Source organism: Semicossyphus pulcher, unplaced genomic scaffold, assembly GCF_022749685.1.
Source record: "Semicossyphus pulcher isolate SPU_LCO1_2020_fin unplaced genomic scaffold, fSemPul1.0.p SCAF_11, whole genome shotgun sequence".
NCBI classification, from domain to species: Eukaryota; Metazoa; Chordata; class Actinopteri; order Labriformes; family Labridae; genus Semicossyphus; species Semicossyphus pulcher.
In genome coordinates, this window is record NW_027211615.1 from 29,376,155 (window position 1) to 29,402,528 (window position 26,374).

Below are 26,374 nucleotides of genomic sequence, written 5' to 3' on the forward strand. Positions count from 1 at the left end.
GTGAGAGGGCTCACTCTGGGTGGAATTGACTGAACCTTTGCCAAAGAGTTGGGAGCTAGGAAGAGGGCTCACTCTCTGTGGAAATAGTTTGCTTTTGCTTCTGTTTCTTTATATTGCCTTTACTAAACGTTGCTTGAATTTCCTCTTTGTTTCTTGTGGATTGTTTAATGTGCATATTCTCTTCAGCATAGCTGGGTACTACTTTGTCTGTGAGAAGAACTGAGGGATCCTTGTGCTGGTTATGGTCGGTTGAAATACCTGCCAGCAGCCCTAAAACTTGGTCAAACTGCTACAATGTGATGTAGTTTAAAAAGTGAGAGTCTGCATAGCACTCACATTTCTAACTGAAAATACAAACTTTTTGTCGACTTCATCAAGTAGATATGGAGCTGAAACCAAACCCCAAACTCAGTGTTAGCCACATGTGTCAGTGTTTGTCCTGATTTCACTCCTCAATGGTCAGAAATGTGATTTCAGGATTCATTTCAGGAAGAGAACATGCTAATGTGAGGTCTGATCCTGCCCTTTGTGCCCACATCAGTTAGCCGGCCCTTTAGTTGTGTTTTTTTCAAGTAATTGAGGACACCAATAATAATAGTTCTGTCATGCATTCATTTTCTGCTAACTGCCGTGAGACACCATGGGCAACTTTTACTTGATTTACTGCTGAATAATGTTAAAACAAGGGTTATTTTTAGCCTTAGTCGAGGCTTTCTAATCGAGATGTCCCGTTAAACTTATAATAACTGTTGTCACACAAGCAGCAGGCGCAGTGATGTAGTTAGGTGTAAAATCTGAAGAAAAACTCCTCTCTTGTCACTTTAGTATTTTCTTGCATCTTCTGGGGACTCTTCTGTTCCTCTAACATCTTCAGTGAGACAGCTCCGGTGGCGTCTGTGGTGACGGTTTAATTAATTAGCATTCTTTGGCTCCACTGTTGCCCGTTGTCTCCGTCTTTATCTGTCATCTTCCTCCCACCGCGCTCGCCTGTCTCCGCTCTCTGTAAAACAATCGACTGCTCTACCACTGTACTTGTCATGTGCATCCTGTGCATTTGGATGGACAGAAAACACATTGCATTATAATGGTTTTATGATTATGGCCTTCTAATCACATTACGGTTCATTTCTGCAGACAAGACCTCAGGCAGTAAAGATATACTGCTTCTTTCTCTCTCGCTGACTCTTGTAATGCACGGGAACATTAGTTAAAGTCAGACGAGCCCCACATAAATGCAAGCTAAAGCATTCTGAGGCGTCTTGAATAATAGCTAACAGCACTTCACATTTAGAGTCATAATGTCGTTGGCATTTTAGCTTGAGCTACAATCTGTCTGGCCTACAAATCTGCTAACAGCTAACTTATATCATCCAAAATGCTGTGTAGTACAGACATGCACACACTGTAGTTTAGCAGCTATATTAATTCTGCAAAGCAGCTAAACTTTGGCCGTCATTGCTGGAGAAAATGTGAAATTAATTGAGCCAATATTTGGACCATTCTGCATCGTTTCCAAGTACATTTAAAGAGCAGGAATTTGGCCCAGAACGAAATTAATGTTGGCAGAATTTCCAGAAGCACTAGAATCCAAACTGTGACTGTGCAGAGACAGAGGCTGTTTACCACTTTATTTATTCACAAAATCCACTTAAGTATTTAACTTTCACAACTTAAACAGGCTCCACAGCAGCAAAGGAGAATGACAATCACCAATGTGTTCGAGTGTGGCTTCTGTGATACTTCAGAAAATCAATTTAAATAAAGACAAGACGGAAAGAGCGCCAAAATTCAACAACATTTTGAAGTGTTTTGTAGCTAAAAACAAAGGTATCAAGGAGAGGAAGCAGCTGTAACGACCTTACAGTCATCCACTAAAGCAGCATCAGTAAGTTTACAGTTAAGTTATGTTCAAACTTTCAGTTTCACAAAAGGCATTTTCCTAAAAAATACCTCTTTACCGACTATAAGGAGTTTTTAACTGGTTACGAAGCAGTCTGAATTCTGTAGTCATGTCTCTGTTTTGCCTACAAAAGCAGCTCCGGTAGTTGGTGTCCATCAGAGAAGTCCTGGTACTGATCCGAGCTAACAGCTCATGAAACCGGGCACTGGTCAGCCTCAAGGAGCTGGAAGCAGCAGGAGAGTTCATCAGACACAGCTCAGGAGGAGGAGGGGAGGTTAACCGAGCTGCTCAGACACTGCGGCGCTCCGTGTTTGACGCATCTAAAATATTGGAATGTTCAGGCTGTCAAACAAAGTATTTTAAGGAGAACTTGCTTCTCTTTTGGTCTGAACACAGTCCACTGCTTTTAGCTCTGTTTTTAGTCTCCACCAACACAATATGTTGCTCGTTAGCTGCTGAATGTGCTGAATTCTAGGGTCTGTGCAGTTGACAATTAGGGTGCAACGATTAGTCGGCATTGTCTGCAAAAAATTGATGACAAATAAGTTGCCAACGAATTTAATCTTTGTTGGTTACATCATCGTGTGGTGTTCATGCTCTGCGCGGACATAACATGTTTCCCAGAGCTGAGTTTGCTGAGGGGTGAGCCATCTCACATCCTTACTATCTCTGCTGAGAGTTCATGCAAAACAGCTGAGAGCCAAATAAGAGCCATTAAGTCGTTGTGCAGTTCATTATCTGATTAGTCGATTAATCAGTAATCTAAAAAGTTGTTAGTCGCTGCCTTATTGACCGTGCCGCTGTCCGTTACCGATGGCTGAATCTCATAAAGCAAGCAGCCCTCTACCATGGTCACGTCGTGATTACAAAGCCCCCACCTCCAGCCGAGGAGTCGGGCACAGCGGACGGCAGCAGGGCAGGTTTTAAGCCAACATTACATCCGTCTGGTTTTAAAGTGCTTTAGCTGACCTCACTGTCAGCCATGACTGGATCAGAGAGCACAGAGTGGCTGACAATATTATGTTAATCAACAAATTAATGACTAAACGAGTCATTTCAGCGCACGGCTGAGTCATACAGCAGATATGACTCAAAATAAACTATGGATGGACACAGAGAAAAATCTGTTTCATCCACGTAAATTAAGAAAGTGTTAATAAGTTAAAAAGCTGCACAAGCAGGCTCTCAGTTTGTATTTATATGGTTGAAGAACCACTCTTCATGTCGTAGACGTGTATTCGCTGCCAGTTTTCCTCTGTAAGAAATAACTAGGCGTCAGACACGCAGCACTTTCTGTGATATGACCTCTCGGCGTGGTGAGCCCAGCTTTGTCCCCGTCCACCGTCAGATTTAAGGGAAATACAGAAAAAAACTTGATGGACAATTAGCTGAGGATCAAAGCTGTCCTCTATCCTCACAGCGCTCGGCTCTCATTAGAGTCTGACCAAGAAGGAAAATGAGGCTGGTTGATCAAAGTCGCTTTTTCAAACCAAACCTGGGAGTCTCTGTCAAACTGTGACGCTCCGAGTCCTGCACGGAAACTCAGCACAGACGTACAGAACAGGTTTATAACATCGTCTGCAGTCAGTCACCCTCTGAGTCTTTCATTTACTGTCTCTAAAATCGACTTCTGTTTGTTGCATTAAAGACGATCATCTTACAGTGAAAGTGCTCATGTAGAAGTGTTGTTGGGACTCTTTGATCCCCCTCCTCTCTGGGCCTCTCCCTGTAATTTCATCTGATTTCTTTTACCTTGAAAGCAAAATGATGTCACGTCATCTGCTCTTTGAATTCAAAAGAAAACACAAAGTAAAGCTTCATAGATCAATGTAATATAAAGCAAACACAACAGAGAAGAAGAGGTTGGAGTAGGAAAGGTTGAACAAAGCAGGATTTTTAGTTATTTTACAAATAATAACAGTAAACCTGAAATGTGGAGCACCTGACGCCTGCTGATCAGTGTGTCCAAGGTAACAATCAGCAGGTGGGCTTCATCCACCTGTTTTATGGGTCATTTCAATATGTGTATTAAAAGCACTGTTACAAGTCTGCCGACAGGTGGGAGGCTGACCACCTGGTGACAGTGGAGATGGTTGTGGATTTTAGGAGGAACGCAGCCCCCCCGCCCCCATCACCATCAGTCACTCCACTGTTTCCACTGTGGAGTCTGTCTGCTTCCTGGGGACCATCATCAGCCAGGAAGTTCGTGGACGACACCCCCCTCATTGGACTCATCTCTGGTGGGGACGAGTCTGCCTACAGGTGGGAGGCTGACCACCTGGTGACCTGGTGTGATGATAGCAACCTGGAGCTTAATGCTCTGAAGACAGTGGAGATGGTTGTGGACTTTAGGAGGAACGCAGCCCCCCACCCCCATCACCATCAGTCACTTCACTGTGTCCATTGTGGAGTCTTTCTGCTTCCTGGGGACCTCCCTCATCACAAAGGGACAGCAGAGGATGTACTTCCTGCGACAGCTGAAGAAGTTCAACCTGCCAAAGACGATGATGGTGCACTTCTACACCGCCATCATTGAGTCCATCCTCAGCTGCTCCATCAATGTTACAACAATGTTACAATTTCATTCAGCAGACGCTTTTGTCCAAAGCATCTGAGAGTTATTCCAACACAAGCAACGATCAAGACAGGAGGGAACAAAGTGCCAACCAACAGCTTCAAGTGCGATCGGACACAGGTGCAGACAGCCAGTGCACAAGGTGTGCAAGGGCCGAATGGAATTTGGTAACTCATTCCACCACCGGGGGACTGCAGAGGAGAAGAGTCTAGTTAGAGACTTAGGGCCCTGTTGTGATCGCCTTTATCACCGTCACCGTCTGGTACGCTGCTACCAATGCCAAGGACAAGGACAAGATTGGCTGCAATCTGCCATCTCTCCAGGACCTGTACACCTCCAGGTGTACCCCTCTCACCCCGGACACAGTCTCTTTGAGACCCTCCCCTCAGGCAAGAGGCTGCGGTCCATCAGGACAGTTTCTTTCCTTCTGCTGCCAGCTCCACCTGAGGTTTGACACTTGGTCTGTCTAATTCAAACACAGGGGTAGTTTGGCCGTTTCCTCTAATACCTAAAAGCTTCCTTAATATCACCCCAACTGAACTCATAACAAGTTGGCATGGAAGATGATGTTTACATTGTGGACCAGTCACAGTTAAGTTGGGTTTATGCCCAAAATGACGTAGTTAAATTTACCCTAACCCCCAAAATATCGTCCAGCTAATCAATTTGACTCAGTTGCTGAGTCAGCCATGTTTTTTTTTAGTCACCAGAGTTTATGGCTAATTAGATAAAGAATAACGTTTAGATGATCATGGCTTGTGCTGAACCGAGAGTGATGCTGCATTCACAGTTATACAAACAGAAGATGGCAAACCAGTGAGTCTGGTTCTGCTCGAGGTTTCTGCCTGTTACAGGAAGTGTTTCTGTCTCACGGTGGATTCATGTTGGCTCTCTGTAAGTAATATAACAAAGAGAACGTCTGGAGTCTGAGTTTAATCTTGGCTGTTGATAGAGTGTCTTTACTGAGGCCAACACACCTTCAGTGAAGATGGAAGGACTGGTGGGAAGGCAGAGCAGACTTAGTTAGAGGAAAGAGGAAGAGGACTTTGAGTTCTCAGGGCAAAGGTGGACTTCTTCTGTCAGCTCTCTGCTCTATCACACCGTCTAAGTTGGTGAACGCTGTAAGAATGGAGCTGTCAGATCAGATGTGACAGACGCGACCTCCTCTCTGCGACTGTCAGCGCTTCATCAGACCATTTAACAAAAAAGAAAATAATCACCCGACCCAGTGGACCTTTCCTGGGTTCCTGATACTGAGATAAACCTCCAGAAAACAACCAGATGCCGTCCTTCTTTCTGTGTGTGTGTGTGTGCGCGTGTGTGTGTGTGCGCATGTGTGTGTGTGAAACAGACAAACCTGTGTTCCTCCACCTCCTCCAGGCAGTCAAGATGTCAAGATATGAGCCGAGAGAACGCCGACTTAGATGAGATTGGATCGATTTTCTGTCGGTTGAATCAGTGGATTGTCAGAACGCCTTGAAAGAGATGGTCAGGGGAAAAAATAAAAGCCTGTGAGAGGACGTTTCTACAAGACAGAGGCAAGAAAAATCAATTCCTGGGAGTTGTTGTCTGCTGTGGGCAAGCGGGCGGGGAGGGCGGTGTGTGTGGTCGTGTTGTATGTAAGCCTGAAGCACAGTGCTGTCACGGTGTCTTCAGTGGAGGAGCAACAGGAATTGTTTTTACGCTGCACTTCAAAAGGAGTGTTTGAGAAGGAGTTTCATACGACTGATGTGTAACCAGCCTGTCTGAGGGAGGACACACGGCCTTAAACTGTCTTTCATCTGAAGAAGTTTTACCCAAAAGGCTCACTTTCATATTTGACCCCATTTCTGTGTGCTAGAAAAGCAACATTTTTGCTGCCCAAAATGTTTGACGAGAAATGAAGATTACTTTCTGCTTGATTAGTTTTTTTTGTAGCTTGTAGTGAACAGTTACTCCTTTTGTAACAGCCCTTTACCACACGTTTTACTAACTGCTTTTAACATGTTTCTCAACAGAAAACCAAAACAACCCATACGACCACAACAAGAGTGTTTACTTGTCACGGTTTGACCATGTGCCAGGTGTCAGGTTCACAGCCCAACAATACTGGAGTCAGGGTTTGTGAGTCAATATCTTTTTTTTATAAGTCAACTGCACAAAGGTCCCGAGAAACTTAACTACAACCCAAAGCAACTCAACCGAAGAGCAACCGAGACACTCAACAGTAAATTCAACTTCCATGGGATATTTCAAAAGAGAGTTCCGGTCTGGGATTTCTTTCAACCCGTCCAAAAACAAAAATCTTTCCAATTGCAATTTCAATGCAACAGCTCCGGTAAGACAGACGTACCTCTGACTTGATGTAAGCCAACATCTTTGCTCCCAGCATTTCCAATTGAAGGACCAACCCACGACAAACTCACAGTAACCTGCAGCCTCCGTTTGGTTACTTTCAGGCATCAGAACTACTCACGGAGGTTTAGAAAAAAGAGAACGTTTGTAATTAAATATTCCTGCTAGTTAGACTTAGACTTAGACTTAGACTCAACTTTATTGATCCCTTTGGGATGACTCCCTCTGGGAAATTCAGTCTCCAGCAGCTTATACAGTACAATACAATAGGAAAGAATCAGCACACAGAGGGTAAAAAATAAAGATCAAAATATATATATATATATATATATATATATAAAAAAAAAAAAAACAAACAAACAAAAAAAAAAAACATTATTACATTATAGTTTGTCTCCTGGGCTTCCTCCTGGATTTCCTCTGTGTGATTTCCTCTGTGTGTTTGACCCATCCACCTCCCCAAACCCACTTTATCGGTCTTTATACTCCACCAAAAGTCACCTGACTTTTCTCAGATTATGTTAACTATGGCCACCAGAGGTCTCCACCCAACTATAGAAGTAAATATGGGTCTTTTTAAGCTGTCGCACAGACAAACTGTTCTTTTAGGTGTGGATTTGTGGACTTTTTGGTGCAGATATTTTAAGAGATTTACTTCCTCCAACATGACGCAGCGGCATTGCGAGTTCGTAAAAAACGAGACGTCCATTATGACATCGTTGGTATTTAAATGTAGTGCTTCCCAGTGTGTGATTTGTAAAGACAAACCTCGTTAAACATGAGCGAGCTGAGGCCTTCTCCCCCTAAATTCTTCCATCGCTGAATTTGTGATGTGTGTGACAGTCTGACTTTTTTTCTGAATCATTGCTTCTGATACATTTTCACATCGATCCACACATTCTCAGTCCAAAGGAAGCTGTCATATCAGATCAGCCATCTGTGATGAACACCCACCACGTCTTATCGACAACTGCAGCTGTCAGACGCTCAAACCGGCCAGTTAGCCGCTCAGGTTTGAGCCTCTCTGCGGCGGCTACTGAAAGCTGTTTATAACACAAAGCAGAGGAGGATTTCTTCAGGCTGATCATTTTATTGTTAACAGCCTCCATCAGAGCTTGAATGTAACTGAATTCTCAGAGACGTCGAATCCCTGCATGTCTGCTTTAACTTTAAACTGGACCTGCCGGTTCTGTGAGGTCCGGGTCGGTACGGGCCGAGCTTCTATACATTTAGATGGAGTCAGTGTGCGGGCTAACTGACAGTGTTTCTGAGGAGAAGTGGGCTGAAGCTTCTCACTCACACTGTGGGCTTTCTCTTCCTCGCTGGTGACAAATCAATCTCTGTTCTGATCAGTAAATTACTGCCCTTCACACTCCCCGCCGAGCATGGCTTCATTATGGACTCTTTGTCAGCTTCTCCCTCCCTCCCTCCCTCTCTCGCTCTCTCTCTCTCTCTCTCTCTCTCTCTCTCTCTCTCTCTCCCTCTCTCTCTCTCTCTCTCTCTCTCTCTCTCTCTCTCTCTCTCTCTCTCTCCCTCCCTCTCTCTCTCTCTCTCTCTCTCTCTCTCTACTTTCACTGCCTCGCTCTTGGTTCCTTTCTCTTCCTCTGTCGCCTGGTCTTTTCCTCTTGTTATCTACCTTTACCTCTCAGATTTCTTCCTTCCTTCAGGTTTTATGGCCCTATTTCTTTCTTCCTCCTTCCATTTACCTCGACATTTTACCTTTTTCTTTGTGTGTCTTACTCCTTTACCATTTTCTGTCTGTCTTTTTAAAGCTCGATGAAGTCAGAACATGTAGACAAAATAAAGCAACAGTCCTCAACTCTGAAGTAACTTCATCAGAGTTACAAACAGCTGTAAATTGGTGAGTCAGAGGGGGCTGAAAGCTAATTAGCAGCATTTATCAGCTGTAAAAAGGTTCGGGTAATTAGCACTCTGATATGTGAGGTTTATTCTAAGCAGCACAAAGTGAATCACAAAGCTGAAGAGGTCAAATCATCTGTACCCAGAGTGCCTTTACCGTTCTACAGAGAATCAATCAATCAATCAATCAATCAATCAGCTACACATGAAAGTGTCAGAGTGTGTTTCTGAGAAAGGTGATCTTATTGATTTATTTGCATTGATCTGCAGCATATGAGTAAATGTGTGATGCCATTCTGTGTGTGGAGCTGATGAACACAACCATCTGATCATCCAGTCATCATTTATTCATCGAGGAAAAAAGGCAAACATTCAGCGGATCAAGCTGCTTAAATGTGACGACTTTTTGTGACATTATGAATCTCATGCATGATTGATGATTTATTAAATCACAACTTTATTTTTAATCTGTTTTATTTTGTTGTTCCTGCCCTGTATACAGATTTGAAGTGTGTGTGTGAGAAGTGTTACGGTGGAGAATTACTGAGACTGTTACTTAATTTAGTTGTGTTACTAATATTCTACTTACAGTCAGAACTGAACGGAAACAATGAGGTACTGTTACGTGTTTATCCATCCATCCATTATCTACACCGCTTTTCCCGTTCAGGGTCGCGGGGGGCTGGAGCCTATCCCAGCTGCCATTGGGTGAAGGGCGGGGTACACCCTGTTTAGATTCTTCAAAATAAGTGACAAAATATATATATATATATATATCGTGTGAATTACTCATGATTAATCTTACAGTGCTCATTCCTGAATTAGACGGAAGCTTTTATTCTTGTTAATTAATTTACCGGCTACTTCTTAACCATATTATGTAGGCTACTTTTAGCCTAGCATCTTTCCAGCTTCTGTCACGTGTGACAACCAGCCCCCAGGGCAGTGACACAACCGTCCTCACTTGACCTCTTGACCTTGTGCGAGCTACCACGTGGTTTTAGAAACGAGGCTCAAATGAAAGCTGTTACCTTCGACTTTATAACAAATGTTTGATTGTAAAATCAAAATCACTTCAGTATTTTGTGTGTGCTCCACAAAATGACGAGATGGAAATGATCGTGTTTGATATGAACGTGATGAAGCGCCCTTTGGTTGGGCAGTAATGTGCACTGTGAGAACCAATCATGAGACCACCAGCCCCGGTCTCCCCTACTGCTACACCACCCTTCAGTAATACGTGATGTAATATTTGTGAATGTTCTGATCTTTTTAAAGGATGCACTGAACGATTGTTTTATTGATTCATCTGTTGGTCATTTTTATGATGAATACATTTTTTTCTGCTCTAAAATGTTACAAAGTTGTGAACAAGCTCATCACAATTTGCCCCAAATCACAAGTGGTATCTTCGACTTACTTCGTGTCAAACCGACAGTTTAAAACCCAACAACTTTTTATTACAATATGTCAAAAGGCAGAATTAGTCAAAATAAGTTACTTTTAATGAGGTGTTTTCAGTTCTTTGTATCCGTCCTCTGATCTCCTCTTTCTTGTATTTTCTTCCACTTGAGAAACTTTCCACCCGTCCGTGTGACTCTACCTCCGTCAGTTTCCTGTGACCGAGTCAGAACAGTAACGAGCTCCAGGTCCAATCAAATGGGCGATTAAATCCCATTCAGAGCGAAGCTTTATAATCTCAGTGCAGCTGATGTTATCTGTGTCAGGGAGCTTCAGGCTCCCTCGCTGCATACAGATCCAGAGTTTTCTCCCTTACGACCGTCCGAGTCCCGATTCTCTGCAGAACAAAAGGCCTGAAACATTTCCAAATCCCAGCAGAGGTAATTAACAGAGCTCCTTAAAGGTGCGCTGTTGACGAGACTTCCCTAACAGGAGTCCAGGACTTTGAAAAGTTGATGTGCTTTTTATTTCCACACTGTCTTAATACTGAGGCACCTTCTTCTTTTATTCCTGCCTTACATTTCAGTCGTCAGAGTCTAAGTAATGACCGTAAACTTTGAGCGACTATGTAGAGATGACAGTTGCACCATGACCTCTTTGACCCTGTGAAGTGTTTGACACTGCTTTTAGTCAGATGCTCGAACACTTCACTCTGAGGTCCTTTTCTTCTGTCAATTTAATTCATGTTAATGACGTATCTTTAAAAACTCACAAGCCAGCAACAACAGAGATGAAATGGTGATATGATGCGTTTGGGTCCATTTGCTGACATTTCTTGTCGAATGGTTTTGATCAGTAAAGTTCTTTTGCGTTGCTTCATCAGTAATCCCTTTAGAGAATCGGAGGTTTACACATACAAGGAATTATACACATTCTGCATACAAATGCAGATTTATGAGTCCCTTAAACAGATATCTGATGCAAGTGCAGCTTACTGCAGCTGACTTTAATGTCAATCCGTTTAATAAGAGAAATGTGTGTTTGAACCAAAGTGGAGAACCTACTGACAGACTCAGAACCTACTGACAGACTCAGAACCTACTGACAGACACAGAACCTACTGACAGACTCAGAACCTACTGACAGACACAGATCCATTCAATAACTTGGCTAAAGATGAAGAAAAATGTTCTTATAAATAGTTAAACAACGTCGTCATTGTGGATGAAACCAGCTCATATCCAGTAAAACAAGTAAAGCTGTACTTCGTGACTTTTGGTCACTAGGGGGCAGAAAGTGCGGCCAGAACAAACTCACAGAAACACAACCGTAACTCCTCAACCCAAAGAGATCTGACCATCACTCTGGAGCGATGTTTGTGTTCACTACTGAACTGTTAGCTCTGCTTTGGTCCCCACCAACTCTACAGCTGCTACATGCCTTTGTTTTTATGACAGTGATAGTTTGAATAGTTGTAATGATGAATCACATTTGTACCACAGACTGCTGCTGTTGGTATTGAAGAATCTGCTGCGTGTTTCATATGCAGAAGATAATAAAAAAGTGGCTCTGAAATCTAATTGAAACGCTCCGAACAGCAGCTGCGATCATGCTGCACCATGCACACAGATGAGCGTGTTCACTTGTGATGAACCCGTTCTCTGGGTAGCTAATTATCACCTTCTGAGGACACAGTTGTAGGGCATGAGCCTCTGTGTTACAGGTGCAACCTCCTGCAGATATTCACAGACTCAACAGCTTCCTGTTGCCAAGCATCAAAGCCAGAACTCCTGAGCACGCTCACTTTGAAACCCGTTTAAAAATAACCTTCCGCTCAACCTCGGCCGCACCTTTAGCCGAGGTCTGTCACTGGGGAAACTGATGTCCAGGGTGAAGTTGGTTTTGACTTTGCGGCTTGGCCTGGAAGTGAAAAGCTGTCCTGTCACTGGCACGGAGGGAGCTGGTAGTTTATCAGCATTATTAAAAGGCAGCAGTGAACGCTGTCACTGTCAGCCTTCGGCCTGCCGGATCCCCGAGGAGCGCTAACAAGTCAACAGACAGCTCAATCAGTCCGTCCTGCTGTTTCATCCTCTCAGTTAGAAAAGGACACATGCAGATGGGCCTGACATCACTTCATCTAATGTTGTTAACTCTGAATCAGTGTGTCCTTTCTATTGACTTCTGTTTGTCTTCTTTTCTTCTGCTTCCACTCTGTTGTTCTTTGGCTCCCACCACCAAAGGATGACAAACACTCTGCAGCCACTGGAAACGAACCCTTCCAACATGCAGCCTGCTTACTGCAGACAGGTCTTTAGTGGAAGTGATTCACTACCACTAATTTATATCTTAATAGTCAATACTTGAAAGGTGAGAAGCTTATAGACAACAGTCCAAATGTTATCTCTATATTCTGGAATTTTGAACCACTGTCGTATGACGAGTAGTCTGACCGGGACAGATTGGTCACTACTTTGTATTATTTATATAAGACGTACATGCTTAAATGCTTATATAATTGATGGGGTGATTAATAATGAACTGGATACAACAGCAGAGTGTAACCATGGCAAGATTTCCACCCGATGGGATTCAGATCAGGCCGATCACAAACGTTTACCTGTCCGATGGGCCGCCACTGAGGCGTTTCCATAAGCGACCAAGATGGCTGCCATTGATCTGGAACATTCTGGAACATTCTGAATCGGCTGTCATTTCCATCAGTATCAAACAACTAGACTAGACGATAGCTCCGGTTACATACAAATGGTAACTGTTGGCTGCTAAGTCATTTGAATGCAACATCCCTATATCATGTTGAATTAGAAGCCGTGTGTTTTTGACACTGGAGCTAGCTACCTAGCCTAACAGCTTGACGCTACGACAGAAGTCTCATTGCTGTGTTGGTGATAGCGTTAAGAGGCATTTTGGTCTTTGATTTATCACAACGTTAGAGTTTGAATGGCTGACTCTTTGGCAAATAGAATTATTCTAACGTTGGAATCATTTTTTTATCAACGTGCTGAACATTTATTGACAATAACTTACCTCTTAACCCGTTTGGTACAGAACAATCTAACAATCCAAACAATTAGCATGCAAGAAACACGTGCAACCAGGGAATGAAAAAAGCAACCTGCTAAACACAATGCAAATGTTTGCTGTAACATGCAAACGTTCCGCCCTCGTGCCCTCATGGCAGATACCTTTTGTTATTGGATTAAGGTTAAATGATACAGTCAGTTTTCTCCTGTCTGGTACCACTGACTCAGTGTTTACAGTTCTGTTTACAGAGAATCTGCAAACAACCGCCGTGTCACGTTTAATGTTACCTTTCAGGTGATGCTGTGTCAGAGAGGTGTTGAATCATCATCATCTGAGCTCTCAGACTGTAAACTGAAGATGGAAGACTTCATGTTTTGTTGCACAGATGACGAGAAGGCCAGCAGGTCCCGTGTGGTGTCAGAGTGTTCCTCTCAGGTGACCCTCTCCGTCTCCTCGCTTGTGGACCAGTAGTTGTACTGTTTGTGTATTTTCTCCTCAGACGCTCCATCACAGCTCCCACTAGGTTTTTGTTCCAGTTATTGATTTTTGCTGTCCATTGAAGCCGCCTCATGGCTTCATAAATTCTTTGGGCTTGTGGCTGCCTGACAGGCTGCAGATTAAAGTAAGAATATCCCGGTCTCCTTCTCACCAACAGGACTGACATAAACCACCTCCACCTCCTGGATGCTGTAATAAGTTGTTGTCAAAGAAAACTGATGGTCTGGTTGTTTAGAGAGGTGATGATCTGTAGAACTCGCATATTAAAGTAAATAATCTTCTCACACGGCTCAGCGTCAACTGTGGATGGAGGTGTTTCGGCAAAACGAATGAGCATAATTAAAAGATATAATGCCAGAGTTATCGTGTTGTTTGATGTGTCAGCATGAGTCGGACCATGCAGAGTTTTTGTGGAGACGATATATTGAGTTCTTCTTTTCTTATACTTTGGTAAAAATGTAAGAAAACATTTGTCGAGCCTTATTTTCCATCGTCGTGCTGACTTTTGAAGCACGATGTCTGTCTGCAGTTTGTTCTCCGTGGTAGACGCCGTGCCTCCTCGTACATCTTCAGATGCCCTCTTGTTGCGCTCAGTGTTTGTTCAGGTTTGTAGAGAGGTTAAAAATGATGTTCAGCTTTGAGCAGCAATCTCTTCTCCCGATGGAGCAGTTTATTGTTCAAAGTTTGCATGGTTTTAAAAATGAAAGGACACTTTGCTGTGTAAGTTCTTCATTGCTGTCTTTTCTGTATCTCTATGTTCCTGTGTGTCACGTTGCACTACACTACAGCCTGATCAATGTATTGCTCTGGTTAATACTAACAGTACAATGTCAGGCGATAGTAAAGAGGAACCTTTTTATCTCACACATTCAAGGGATCCAAAAATGTCCCGCTGTTATTTCTTTCTTTGGTCTCCAACTATAATTGTTGTCATGATTAATCAATCAGAGATAAATATCTTGTCAGTTACTTGTTAAGTCTCTAAAACACCAGAAAGAACAGAACAAGTTCCCAAACATCACAGTCACATCTTCAGATCACGATCGCTCTGTGCTCAACACTTCCAAACCAAAAGATCATTCATTTAGAGTAATCTGGGACAGTCCATCCGTCCATCCATCTGTTCCTCCGTCCATCCATCCATCCATCCATCCATCCATCTGTTCCTCCATCCATCCATCCATCCATCTGTTCCTCCGTCCATCCATCCATCCATCCATCTGTCCCTCCGTCCATCCATCCATCCATCCATCCATCTGTTCCTCCATCCATCCATCCATCCATCCATCCATCCATCTGTCCCTCCATCCATCCATCCATCCATCCATCCATCCATCTGTCCCTCCGTCCATCCATCCATCCATCCATCTGTCCCTCCGTCCATCCATCCATCCATCCATCCATCCATCCATCCATCCATCCATCCATCCATCTGTCCCTCCGTCCATCCATCCATCCATCCATCTGTCCCTCCATCCATCCATCCATCCATCCATCCATCCATCCATCCATCTGTCCCTCCGTCCATCCATCCATCCATCCATCCATCCATCCATCCATCCTGTTCAGGGTTGCTGGGGGCTGGAGCCTGGAGCCTCTCCCTGCTGTCATTGAGCGAGAGGCGGGGTTACACCTGGACAGGTCACTTGTCAATCACAGGACAGATCCATACTAATGTTTTAGGATTAATATTAAAAATGAATATTAAAAAGAAGAATCTGTTAGTCTCCAAAGTTTAGACTGTCTACTTTCTACATTATGAAGCTGCTGATGATCCACAAACAACCTGCTAACAAATCAAACACGAGATTCTTTAGTCGTTGGGATTTACTGCTGTGTTGTTGGAGAATCCTTCCCTTTAATGGATACAATGATCAATATTATAACTTGTTTTTCACGCACTAAGAAGTGGCACTAAAGAACAAAAGCTTTGTGAAAGAAGAAACAATTTTGATATTCAACAAATTCAGTTTGTTTTTGACATCTGAAGTCAGTTTTTGGGTTGTGGTGTGTGATGGGCAGTTCTCATTATTTTCTGACATTAATTGACCAAACAATGACTCAGTTGATCAAAAGAACTACTTAAAGATCAGTTAATGATCAATACAGTCATTTATAGGAGCCCATATATTTTATATATATATTATGTCTGAAATCCGAACGCTGCTGAGACCTTAAAACTGAAAACCTCCCGTGTGTTCGGAGCTTTAGCTGCTTTCCTGGTGTCAAACAAGAAAATCTGCATATTAATCAATTGCAAAGCCAGCAAATAGGATGTGCACTGTTTAAATCACTTTCTCAATATAGTAAATCCTACAGGAAATAAACCTTAATTCCCACAGCAGCAGCTTCATTTAGTTTTACATTTCTCCAGTTTTGGGTTTTAAAAGGATCAGCCGAGCAGGCTGGGAGGTAAGACGTGATTTAAATGTGCTGGAGGGGGACACGACGTCCGGACATCCAGAGTGTGTGCGTGGATGGAGCTCAGATAATCACTTGTTTAATGGTGATTTACAGATTCACGTCACACTGCAGTCTAACGCCTCGTGCTCACTCACATGAAATCTGTCCTCTCCGTCTTGTTGACAGTCGCTGCAGCAGTGTGTGACCATCAGACGTGTCTGAATCCTGTATTACTTTTAATGTCCAGCAGAGATGGTCTCAATCTCACAACACAGCATGATGTTCATTTCGTCACTGATGCTCCCATGTAGAGTCACACAGACCAGAAAGAGGGGAGGGTTTAGGGCGGGGCTACCTGTGATTGACAAGCAAACATTTGAACCCCAAAAAATATGCTGTTCAGCGTTCTGTTACACTGAAAGGGTTCATAGGTCAGGCTAACAACTCACCCCTGATTACACATCTGTTAGCATACTCATGACCGACAGGCTTCTGTTTCTAGCTCCGTCCACCAGTCAGAACTGAAGACGCCTTTCTGATGAGAGGTGAACATCTTCCAGCTGCCTTTCAGACTGAGCTTAGAACACAGAGTTATGGATACATCTTGTTAGCCAAGCTAGGGCTAGCTTTTGCTAACCTCTACCCCCAACCTCTTTTCCAAATATGGTCACTTCTGGTTCCAAAAAAACCCAGAAGAAAACTTCTTATAAACAGTCTAACATGTAAGATAAAATACTGTCAGACTTTATTGATCCTGAAGGAAACTCTAAAATTGCCGTTCAAAATAAGAATAATACAAAATGAAATAAAAATAAAGTGTTGATGTGTTACATGCAAAGAGAATATAATAATAATAATATAATAATAAATAATAGAATAACAATAGTACTAAGTAGAAAAGTAATAATGGCAGTTACACTGACAGTTGAATTGGAAGTAATAATTAGAAGTAATATCATCTTAATGATAAATCTTATTTTGCACCTGATAATAAATCTAAAGATAGGACATGACATTAAACGTTATTAGATATGATAATAATGAAAAGAAATATTGCACAAGATAGTGAATGCTTATAAGTAATGTATGTAAAGTATATGTTGTTTGAAACACTGCAGAAAAATGGGCGGAGCTTGGAAGTCGTTGGGAGAACCCATCACCTCACGTCTAACATCAGTTTAGCTTTTCCTCAAACAACAGATTTCTTTATATACACGGAGATAAAAATCCCGTCTTGGATGTCGTTGGCCGACTCCTCCCCCAATCTGTGCGGAGCACATGGATGGCTGAACCCCAAGTAGCTCCTGGTGGCAGAGCCGTTGGTGTGTAAATGTGATGACTGATTGACAGTTGGGCACTGTACTTAGCAGCCTGTGCCATCAGTGTATTTGAGCGTGAAAGGGTGAATGTGACATGTAAAGGTGCTTTGAGTGGTCACAAGACTAGAAGCACTATGCAGTCCGTTGTCACCGCATGGGAAAGGAGATCTAAACAACAGCCAGAGGGTTTGCAGATAGGCTAACATGGTTTACATGTAATAGCAGCTCCTTCACGTCTCTATTTAAGTTTCCTTTAGTGTCCAAAGCTCCCTGACGTTTTGAACGCAGCGCTGAGGTTCAGTGTAGGATTTGAAGAAGCTAAACGTGGTGCTTATAGAAAAGCTGGTGGTAAAATAAAAAGGGAAATAGAAGCTTTATAAGCATTCAGAAGCTTAAAATCTCAGCAGCCTTTAAGTTAACACAGGCTGACATTGTGTGCAGAGAGCCTGAAAATGTTATCGATCACAGTTTTGAATCATTAATCATCATCGTGTCGCAGGAGGAGTCTGTCTTTAATAATCTGAGAGCTGCTGAAGAAACCGTTTCACACTGGCCAAATTGAAAAAGTGAATTGTGAGCTATAAAGAAAACGTTGATGTAGTTCTCCAGAACAAAGAGCCAGGTGACCCACACCTGACGGGGTCTAAGTGGTGTGTGTTTGCGTGGGTGTTTGTTCGGGGTTAAGGGGTGTTGTTGTCACATTCTGTCAGCTCTCTGAAAGCTTAAGCCTGGAGGAATACCTGACAGCCATCTGGCGGTTGTTTTTCTCTGTGACATCTAACACACACACACACACACACACACACAAACTTTCACATGCAACTAAATCAAGCGCACACACATTTACAAAGACACTGAGACAAAGCCTGGAAGGAATCCAGCAGCTTCTGTTTATTTGAATCATTAACATTGGGGTTGTAGTGTTTTGCGTATCGAAGCTTTGAACTCGACTTGTGTGCGCTCTGAAAACAATCACACCTTGTACCTCGTATTTCTCTGCCGTCATCTTTTGTTAAATAGCTTCTGCGCGTATTTGCAGCATGTTACATCATCTATCAATCTATCATCCCTGAAGGATTACCTCAGTGTTTATTTGAGTAATAGTTCATGCTTTCTGCCGGGCTCTCACTTCTGTCTCCTGCTCGGATTGAACCGCCTCTTGGATCAGGAATAGCCAGGCGCTCATGTAGTTAAAAGGACTTCTTTAATTTCTCCAGCTTGGCTGCTGCATTTCCCAGTGGAGACGTCATTTGTGCTGGTTGACCTCCAGGATGTTGTAGGAAGCTCTGACATGTCCACCATGTGAGAATTCAGAGCTGCCATGTGGAGGCTGCTGCTCAGAGGTGGAGCCAGGATGGCAGAGAGCCACGATGCAGTTAGTCAACACCAAAGATGAGAAGGAAGCCGTTACGTTGCAGGAAGGAGACCTTTAGGGTTTGGTTGAATCAGCAGATCGAGGTTGTAAAGGAAAGTAGACGAGCCGCCATGTCTGTGAAGGACTTTGAATTTAAGCTCCTATTCTAAAAAAACTGCTTATAAGGTGAAATATATGGTAAATCAATTATCCATTATCTATACTGCTTATCCTGTTCGGGGTCGCGGGGGTCGCAGCTGTCATTGGGCAAGAGGCGGGACAGGTCACCTGTCAATCACAGGGTTGACGCACAGAGACAGACAACCTTTCACGGCCACATTCACACCTACGGTCAGAGTCACCTGTGAAGCTAACGAGCATGTGTTTGGACTGTGGGAGGAAGCCCGAGTACCCGGAGGGAACCCACGCGTGCACGGGGAGAACATGCAGACTCCATCTTCACTTTAGAGTTCAACTTTGTTATCGGTCAGCCGTGATCATGAAGCTGCAGCCTAAATGTTGATGTCTCATTTCAGGGCCTGGAGAGCTCAGGGCTCGAGCAGTTTCCAGTGGACGAGTATCAGAACTCGTGCTTCCTGTTCTGGATCCTGGAGGAGCTCCTGCAGAAGTCAAAGGTACCGTGTCGGGTGGAGGTGGGGTCGGATCAGTCGGGCTTCCTGAGCCACTTGGAACAGCGCGTCTTTCTGTTGTCCAATGAGTTTCCACTGTTTTGCATCTACATGTGGAGGATAGGAGGTCTGCTCACCTCCTCAGACAGAGAAGATCCTCCAGCATGCAGGCCGCAGGTTTGCTTTCCAGTCCTCCACACACAGACAAACAACACAGACCAACATCTGTAGAGAACAACAATAAATCCATCGTTTTCCAGCCAAAGCCTTTTTTATCTTCTTCCAGTGTGCAGTGAGCTCCATTATTGTCCTAAAACATTACAAACACATCCATTGTGTGACGTTTGAAAGCCAGAGATTGTTTTAAGAATGAAACCACACATTTGTGAGCTTTTACATTGTAATGTGTCAGAGACGCAGGACGCGTGCCGAGCGACATCACAGGACTCATACTGACATTTGAAGAGAGTCTAAAGCTGAACCTCCCGCCTTCTGTCTCTGTTAAAGAATGATCATTGTAAAGTTACATGTCGGCACAAAGATAGTCTGTAAATAATAACAGAACAAACAGTACTTAATCTTTCTTTCCGGCTTACTGGAAGCTGCTGTTAGCAGGAAAATATGATCAGCAATACAAACGGGAAATGTTTCTACTTTAGGGCCGTTCAGTGTTAATTTGTTCTTCCTGCAAAGTGCTGTTAAAATGTATAACTGCAAGACTAACAGGAAAAAGTAGCCCCAGAATCTAATGGCTGTGCGGTCCAACATAAATCTGTATCTGTATTAGTTAATGCTTTTTATTGCCAGGAAAAGAAGTAATTATACCAACACCATCACTGAAAGGCAAATGACTGATCATCCTCGGTTCTCTTTCTGTAACGGATCAATAAGCAGAGCTCTGTGAGTATAACTGAGGCTGTTCACCGTATTTTTCATTGTGAATATCAGAGGCTGTGAATGGGAGGTGTGTGCTTTGTAATTCCTGCTCAGTGTTAAAGCTGTTAGAATCACGGGATGGATGTGCATCATTTCAGCTCGTTAGCAGTCTGAGGAAAGTGTTTTCACAGTTACAGTTTCATTTAGAGATATGGGTGTGTACACAGAACGTTATTTACGGGATGCAGTAACAGTAATCTTCATCTTGATACTGAGATAGATATTTGTTTTGATCTTTAATTACACCAAAAGTTAGAAAACAATGATAAATAAAAGGACAAACACAGCAGCAGCAAACACAGAACACAAAAGACCTTTAAAAGACAACAACGTCTGAACCTCAGGCTCGTTACGTCCACACTTTGTTATAAACTACATGTTTGTCTTCAGGAGAAACACAAATGAATCATGTTTGACCACACGTGCCAACATACATGCTCATTAGTTTAGTTCTAAACATTTATTTCACTTGCAAAGTTTACATTTTATCACCTTCACTCTCAGAAATGACCCCGTTTCCTGCTTTAGTCCCACACGCATTTTCCTCTCATGTTTCTACAATTGGAAGTAATATTTGCATTCTTAAAGCTGCTCTGCCGCTGCACAGAGACAAACATGCCGGTCAAACAGCTGCAGACAGAGACGTTCTGTTTTAGAAGTCGACGTGGAAACCTGCAAAACTAAACGGAAACAAGTCCGGGAGCGTTACGTCCGAGCACGGAGGAACATGTCGGAGAGACGGAGCAGGGTCGGTGCTGACGGTGTGTTCTGTCCCACCTCCAGAGTGACTCCATGTTTACATCCCGCACATACAATTATCAGTAATTTGCCTTTACTTGATAGCGTCGGTGTAATTACTCCAGCCTGAGCTCTCTGGTGCGCCCTCTAGAGGTATCCTCCAGTAACCCGCGTAGTGCATAGCAAAGTATGTGAACAGTTACAGTCATGACGCAGACGGTCGGGAACGCGAGTTTAAAAAGCAAGTCTTTCTCCGGCCTTTGTTTTACAGGCAAAGATTTGACCAGTGGAACTTTTGGGGACACATGAAGTGTTACTGACAAAGTAGAAAAATTACAGCTTAGCTTTTTCTGCAATGACTTTATCTAGCAACTAAAACGTTAGTAGGAAACTGCTTGTTCCTTTAATGTTGTAATCGAAACCTTACAAATGCCATGTTTTATTATTTATAGACTGTTTTATTATTTCTACACTAACCCTGCGTTAAAGTGACAATCTCAAAGATTTCCGTTTTGTTCTCGTGGGCGCCACCCAATGGCGTCCACGGCTGTAACTCTTGATTTTCCTGGCTGACGGTCGCTTTCCTTTTCAGACTGTTTGCTTCATCTGAGCGTCGAGTTTGTTTCTTCTTCTTTGGATTTTCACTTCTTGTTGAAGTTGTATCTGTAGTCATCCATCTTTTCTTTGTTTGTTCAGCCATAGTAGATTACTGTTTACTCACAACACTTGCAGAGAGCGGAGAAGCAGCCGCTTAGCTCCGCCTACCCTCTCTGGCAGACCAACCACTGCTGGCTGATGGGAAACGCGTCACTAACTGGGCGCTGCTTGTGATTTTTTCTGCGAAAGTCACCACAGACACCCACATCCATATATGTAAATATATTTATATATATACTGTAAATGCAAAGGCTTTCATCTGTGGGCCATTGGCTCAGTCACCACTGTGTTACCTCATGCAGAGAGAGATGGAGACTTAACAGACGTTAATTTACATGAACATCTTCCAGATTATCACTTTAAATGGCGTATGAATGCTGAATACTCCATAGATCTGATTGGAGATTGGCACTTAAGCCTTTAACATCAGTGTGTGAATGTGTGTGTGTGAATGGGTGAATGTGACATGCAGTGTAAACGCAGCTTTGAGTGGTCAGAAGACTAGAAAAAGTGTTATATTAGAGCAGTACAGTCCATTACCATTCCATTGTCATTGCCCTGATCCATATTTTTTCGAGTCAAGTCAATATGTTTTCTCGAGCACAGTTAAACCATTGTGAGCAGAGCATAGTGCTTCACAGGCACCAGGGACAATGTCAACAGAGGATACTAATAACGCTGATATGAGGCAAAAATCCAGATAGAAACATCTCGGTGAGAGGAAACATGGTTTAAGAAATATAGATATATAGATTGTATGTTTTTAACCCCAGCGTGTGCAGTATTTTTGTCTCCAGGCCTGAGTGCTGTAGTGTGACTGACTCCACCAATCAGAGCGTGTAGATTTACTGATATAACCCGCTGCTGCTCGTTAATGTGACATCAGGTTTGTGACAGACGTTAAATCAGACGAGCACCATCAACGTGTTCTTCTTTCCTCTGAGGATCTTTGGGGCTTGACTCTCAGAGGACACTTCACAGGGGACTAAAATATATCTTAAAAGAGATGTGGGGACGTAAACGACATCCTGTGTTGAACAAGTATGAGATGTTGAAATGGAAACTACACTTTCCCTCTACTTACTGCATCTGTTTCCTAATGCTGAGAGCTTGTTAGCCTTTCATCATCCCCTGCTCTGTTTCCCCGCCTCTCCTTCAAGAAAGCGAGTGCACCCATCTGCACTGATGTTCTCCTCCCTGCTGCTTATTTGCTGTCTGCAATAATGGCCCAGGCATGAGCGCGGCTAAATAAGTTTCCTGGTACGTCATGAATTACCAACGGCTCACGGGCCCCGGCTGCGCTGATAGCCATCGCTCCTATTGTGTCTGCTCTGGGTCTCAGCCCGTCTCCGTCTGTGATCTCCTCATCTTTCATATCCTGTTGAGAGCCGAGCCGGGAGAGGCCGCGCTTTAAAAAATAAAAATGGAGCGCTCAGACGTGCACTGGTGGTTAATGTGCCTCTGTGGGGAAGTGGATCTGTCTCATCGTGCGGGAGGGGGCTGGAGGGAGCAGACAGGGAGGGTTGCGTCATCAGCAGAGAAACCACAGAGTGTCAGCACATGTGTAAAATCTGTTTCATCAGTGAGGAGATTAACAGAAACTGCACGCTTACAAAGACCTGAGTATTACTGCATTCATTACAAGAGAAGACCTTCAGACTGAATCTGTTTGGAGTAAAACAAACTACAGCGAGTGTGTAAGGCCTGCACGATGTGAGGAAGGCGTGCGGCAACATCGTTTAATATTGCGATGACCATCTGACGCCCGCTAGATAAACAAATATGTAAGTGTTCATTAGCTCTAACTTACAGTTTCAATCCATTTCTGCTAAGTTTCAAACAACACCTGAAACCAAAAGAGCAGAAGTGCTGCTCCGTTTCCTCACTCCTCTGTTCTTCTTCAGCCATCGTGCTAGCTAACCGTGCAGTCGCCACCAAACTGACACCATTAAGAGGACCCAGAAGCAGGCTTGATAAATGTAATAAACAAGAAGGCTGATTTGAGAATCCATGATGAGCAAGTAAGACATAAACCCCCAAAACAAGGAGGACAAGCAGGTGAAAGCACTGGTGCAGCTACGAAGGGAAACACAAACCAACAAACTGGCACAGAAACAGGGAAGACTACGTACACAGGAAGGAGAGGGTAATCAGGCACAGGTAAATACAAGAAGGGCTGGGCACACAGTCCAAGCGGGAAAACACATGAAGACAGGAAGTACAACAACAAGGAAGAAAGCCAATGATGTCTAGATGTCGCTTGTGCCCAGAAACACTGGGGGACTCTAGTTGAAAGAACTCAGTGGTCTCCTCCTCCCAGTCGTCCACGTTGCTGTGCAGCTCATCAGCGTCCCTCCTCTGAGCTCGGGGCAGATGCTCTTCTGCCCCTGACAGGTCTGCCTCCCTCTAGCAGTGGTAGTCCTCCTTAATGGAGCTGAGCTCGTCCACCAGCTCCTCGGAGGCCTTGGATTGGCTGTGGTCTGTGGTCCTGAGAACACTGAAGCCTTGTGAAGGTAATGCTGCGACCACTTGGTCACATACCGTATTAAAGCTGAACGGTCCGCCTGAGTTAGAGTCGACACGCCCGAGTTTGACAGTCTGCTCTGAGTTTCGTGAGTTTCATGAGTCTGGTGCGCTGCCGTACACTTACTGGCGTAAAGTGGAGGTTGAGTCGTGTTCATGCAAATTCAGCAGTCTGCGAACTCGTCGCCGCTCTTCCATTATGCAGCGGGCCGCCGGATCTCCTGCTTTCCCTAGAAAAGGAATCGATCGACTTGATGCACGCCATCACATCCCGTCTGACTCAGCTGGCCTGACCTCCACAGGTCAGGGAGGGGCATCTCCAGGAGTTAGGTCTCTTCTTTAAACACACTTTAATCTCAGAGTCATTCTTTTACTCAACCTAAGTTCAGTTGTATTTTCTCTCTCTCTTTTCCTTGTGAAGCACTTTGGATTTTGAAAATTGCACTTTGAATAAAGTTTATTAGTATGAATATTAACTCGACTGCTGCTCGCCACTTATTAATGCAGTGTAATTATAAAACAGGAAGCAGAACTCTGCAGGAAGGAACTGAGTAGCGTTTGTTCAACATTGATAAATACATTTGTTCTTCCTCACATCGTTAGTGAGCGTATTTTATTTAATTACAGCTCCGGAAAAAACTGAGACCACTGCAAAAGTGTGTTTGTGTAAAATGAACTTTTGTTTTATTGTAAACATTTGTGCTGCTTCCAAATCAAATCTCCTCATTCGGGTCTTTTATTTGCAGAACATGTCGACGGGTTAACAAACCAAATGATACAAAAACGATTCTTTTCAGAGCTGAATAATGCAAAGAAAACAAGTTCATGTTCCTGTTTAAACAGCAGAACACTCTTGTTTTCACTCAGGAAGAGTTCAGAGGTCAGTGTTTGGTGGAATAACCTGGTTACACAGCGTTCATGCCTCTCTGCATGCTCTCCACATGTCTGTCACAGAGCTGCTGGTGACGTTCGGCCGCTCTCAGAGCAGCTCGGCGTTGTTCGATGGCTGGTGACCGTCCGTCTTCCTCTTGATCACTTTCAGGAGGTTTTAATGGCTCACATGTGGATTGGGGCTGGCCATGACATGTACAGAGAGAGATGCTGATTTAAGGAACTTTTGGAGTGGGGATTTTTTCCAGAGATAAAGCTTGACGGATGATGGTAGTGCTTCCTGTGATGTGATGGATCTCAATGCAGTAATTGTGGACAAACCATGTGGAGACATGAATCATGATTGTGATCTAAATCTTAATGCGCTGCTTAAAACAGTCCGCAACAAAGGAACCATTTCCTCGTATGTTGGGTGAAAGCTACAGCGACCAGATGAAAGTATAAACTTTTATAAACTGTGCATCTTAAGTAGGAACCAATGCGCTGCATCAGAGAGACAGGAAGTCAGAAAGTTTGAGAGAACGGACAAACACAAGCCTCATCAGTTAAAACTCTGAGTAAATCACAAAACCTGATTCGGTGCTTAAATTTAATTTGCTGTGAGTATTTTTGGAGAGCTGGAATGAGAGTCCAGCGGTGCATTGAGCCGCTCGACCATGAAAAACTGTAGCCATTATGAAAAGCATTAAAAAACCTGGAATAAGGTGAGAGCACATAAATCAGTGAGGCTGAGGTGGCTTAGTGTGCAAAGGCTGCAGAAAGCGTGAGCAGCTTGTGTAAATAATGCTTCACTAAGGCGTATCCTCACTCCCACATCAGAGCGGCTGATTCATGAGCTCTCTGACTCCTTTCATCTGCTCCACCTTGATTGATAAGAAAATGAGTTTTCCATATGTTCAGTTTCTGCGGTGATAGATCAGAGGGTTTCTGATGGCTGGGCCGGTGGTGCTGGGGTCAACTGTTCATCATTTTTAGGTGATATTGGATTTTTAAATGGACTCGATGCATAAATTCTGCATCCTGTGTTTCATTAATGAGAAAACACAGATTCTTTACTTGAGTAAATTCTGCTTGATGGATCATTCCTCTGCTTTAACAAAAGAGACTAAAAGTGAGACGGGAACATGGACTGCACTGAGTCTGACATGATGTATTCACGGTTACAGGAAGAGATTTGTATTCTCAACTTGTGGGAGGAATTGATTTAAAGAAACATTCGTCACAATCCTTTGAGCAAGAGGAGAGGATTAAACGGCTCCGTGTCCGTGTCCTCTGCATTCAGAAGAGGTTTAAAGAGAGGTGAAAAGTGGATCT

At 43.5% G+C, this 26,374-nt stretch overlaps 1 protein-coding gene across 1 annotated transcript in view; it reads left to right on the forward strand.

Annotated features, from left to right (window-relative positions):
- mei4 (meiosis-specific, MEI4 homolog (S. cerevisiae)) overlaps positions 1–25,182 on the forward strand; it is a 64,524-nt gene extending 39,342 nt beyond the window's left edge. Inside the window, exons 5-8 of the mRNA XM_069685349.1 lie at positions 2,161–2,174; positions 19,234–19,492; positions 25,037–25,049; positions 25,124–25,182. Of these exons, the coding sequence (XP_069541450.1) occupies positions 2,161–2,174; positions 19,234–19,492; positions 25,037–25,049; positions 25,124–25,182 (345 nt within the window). The remainder of the gene's footprint in view (positions 1–2,160; positions 2,175–19,233; positions 19,493–25,036; positions 25,050–25,123) is intronic.
- Positions 25,183–26,374: the final 1,192 nt, after the last annotated feature.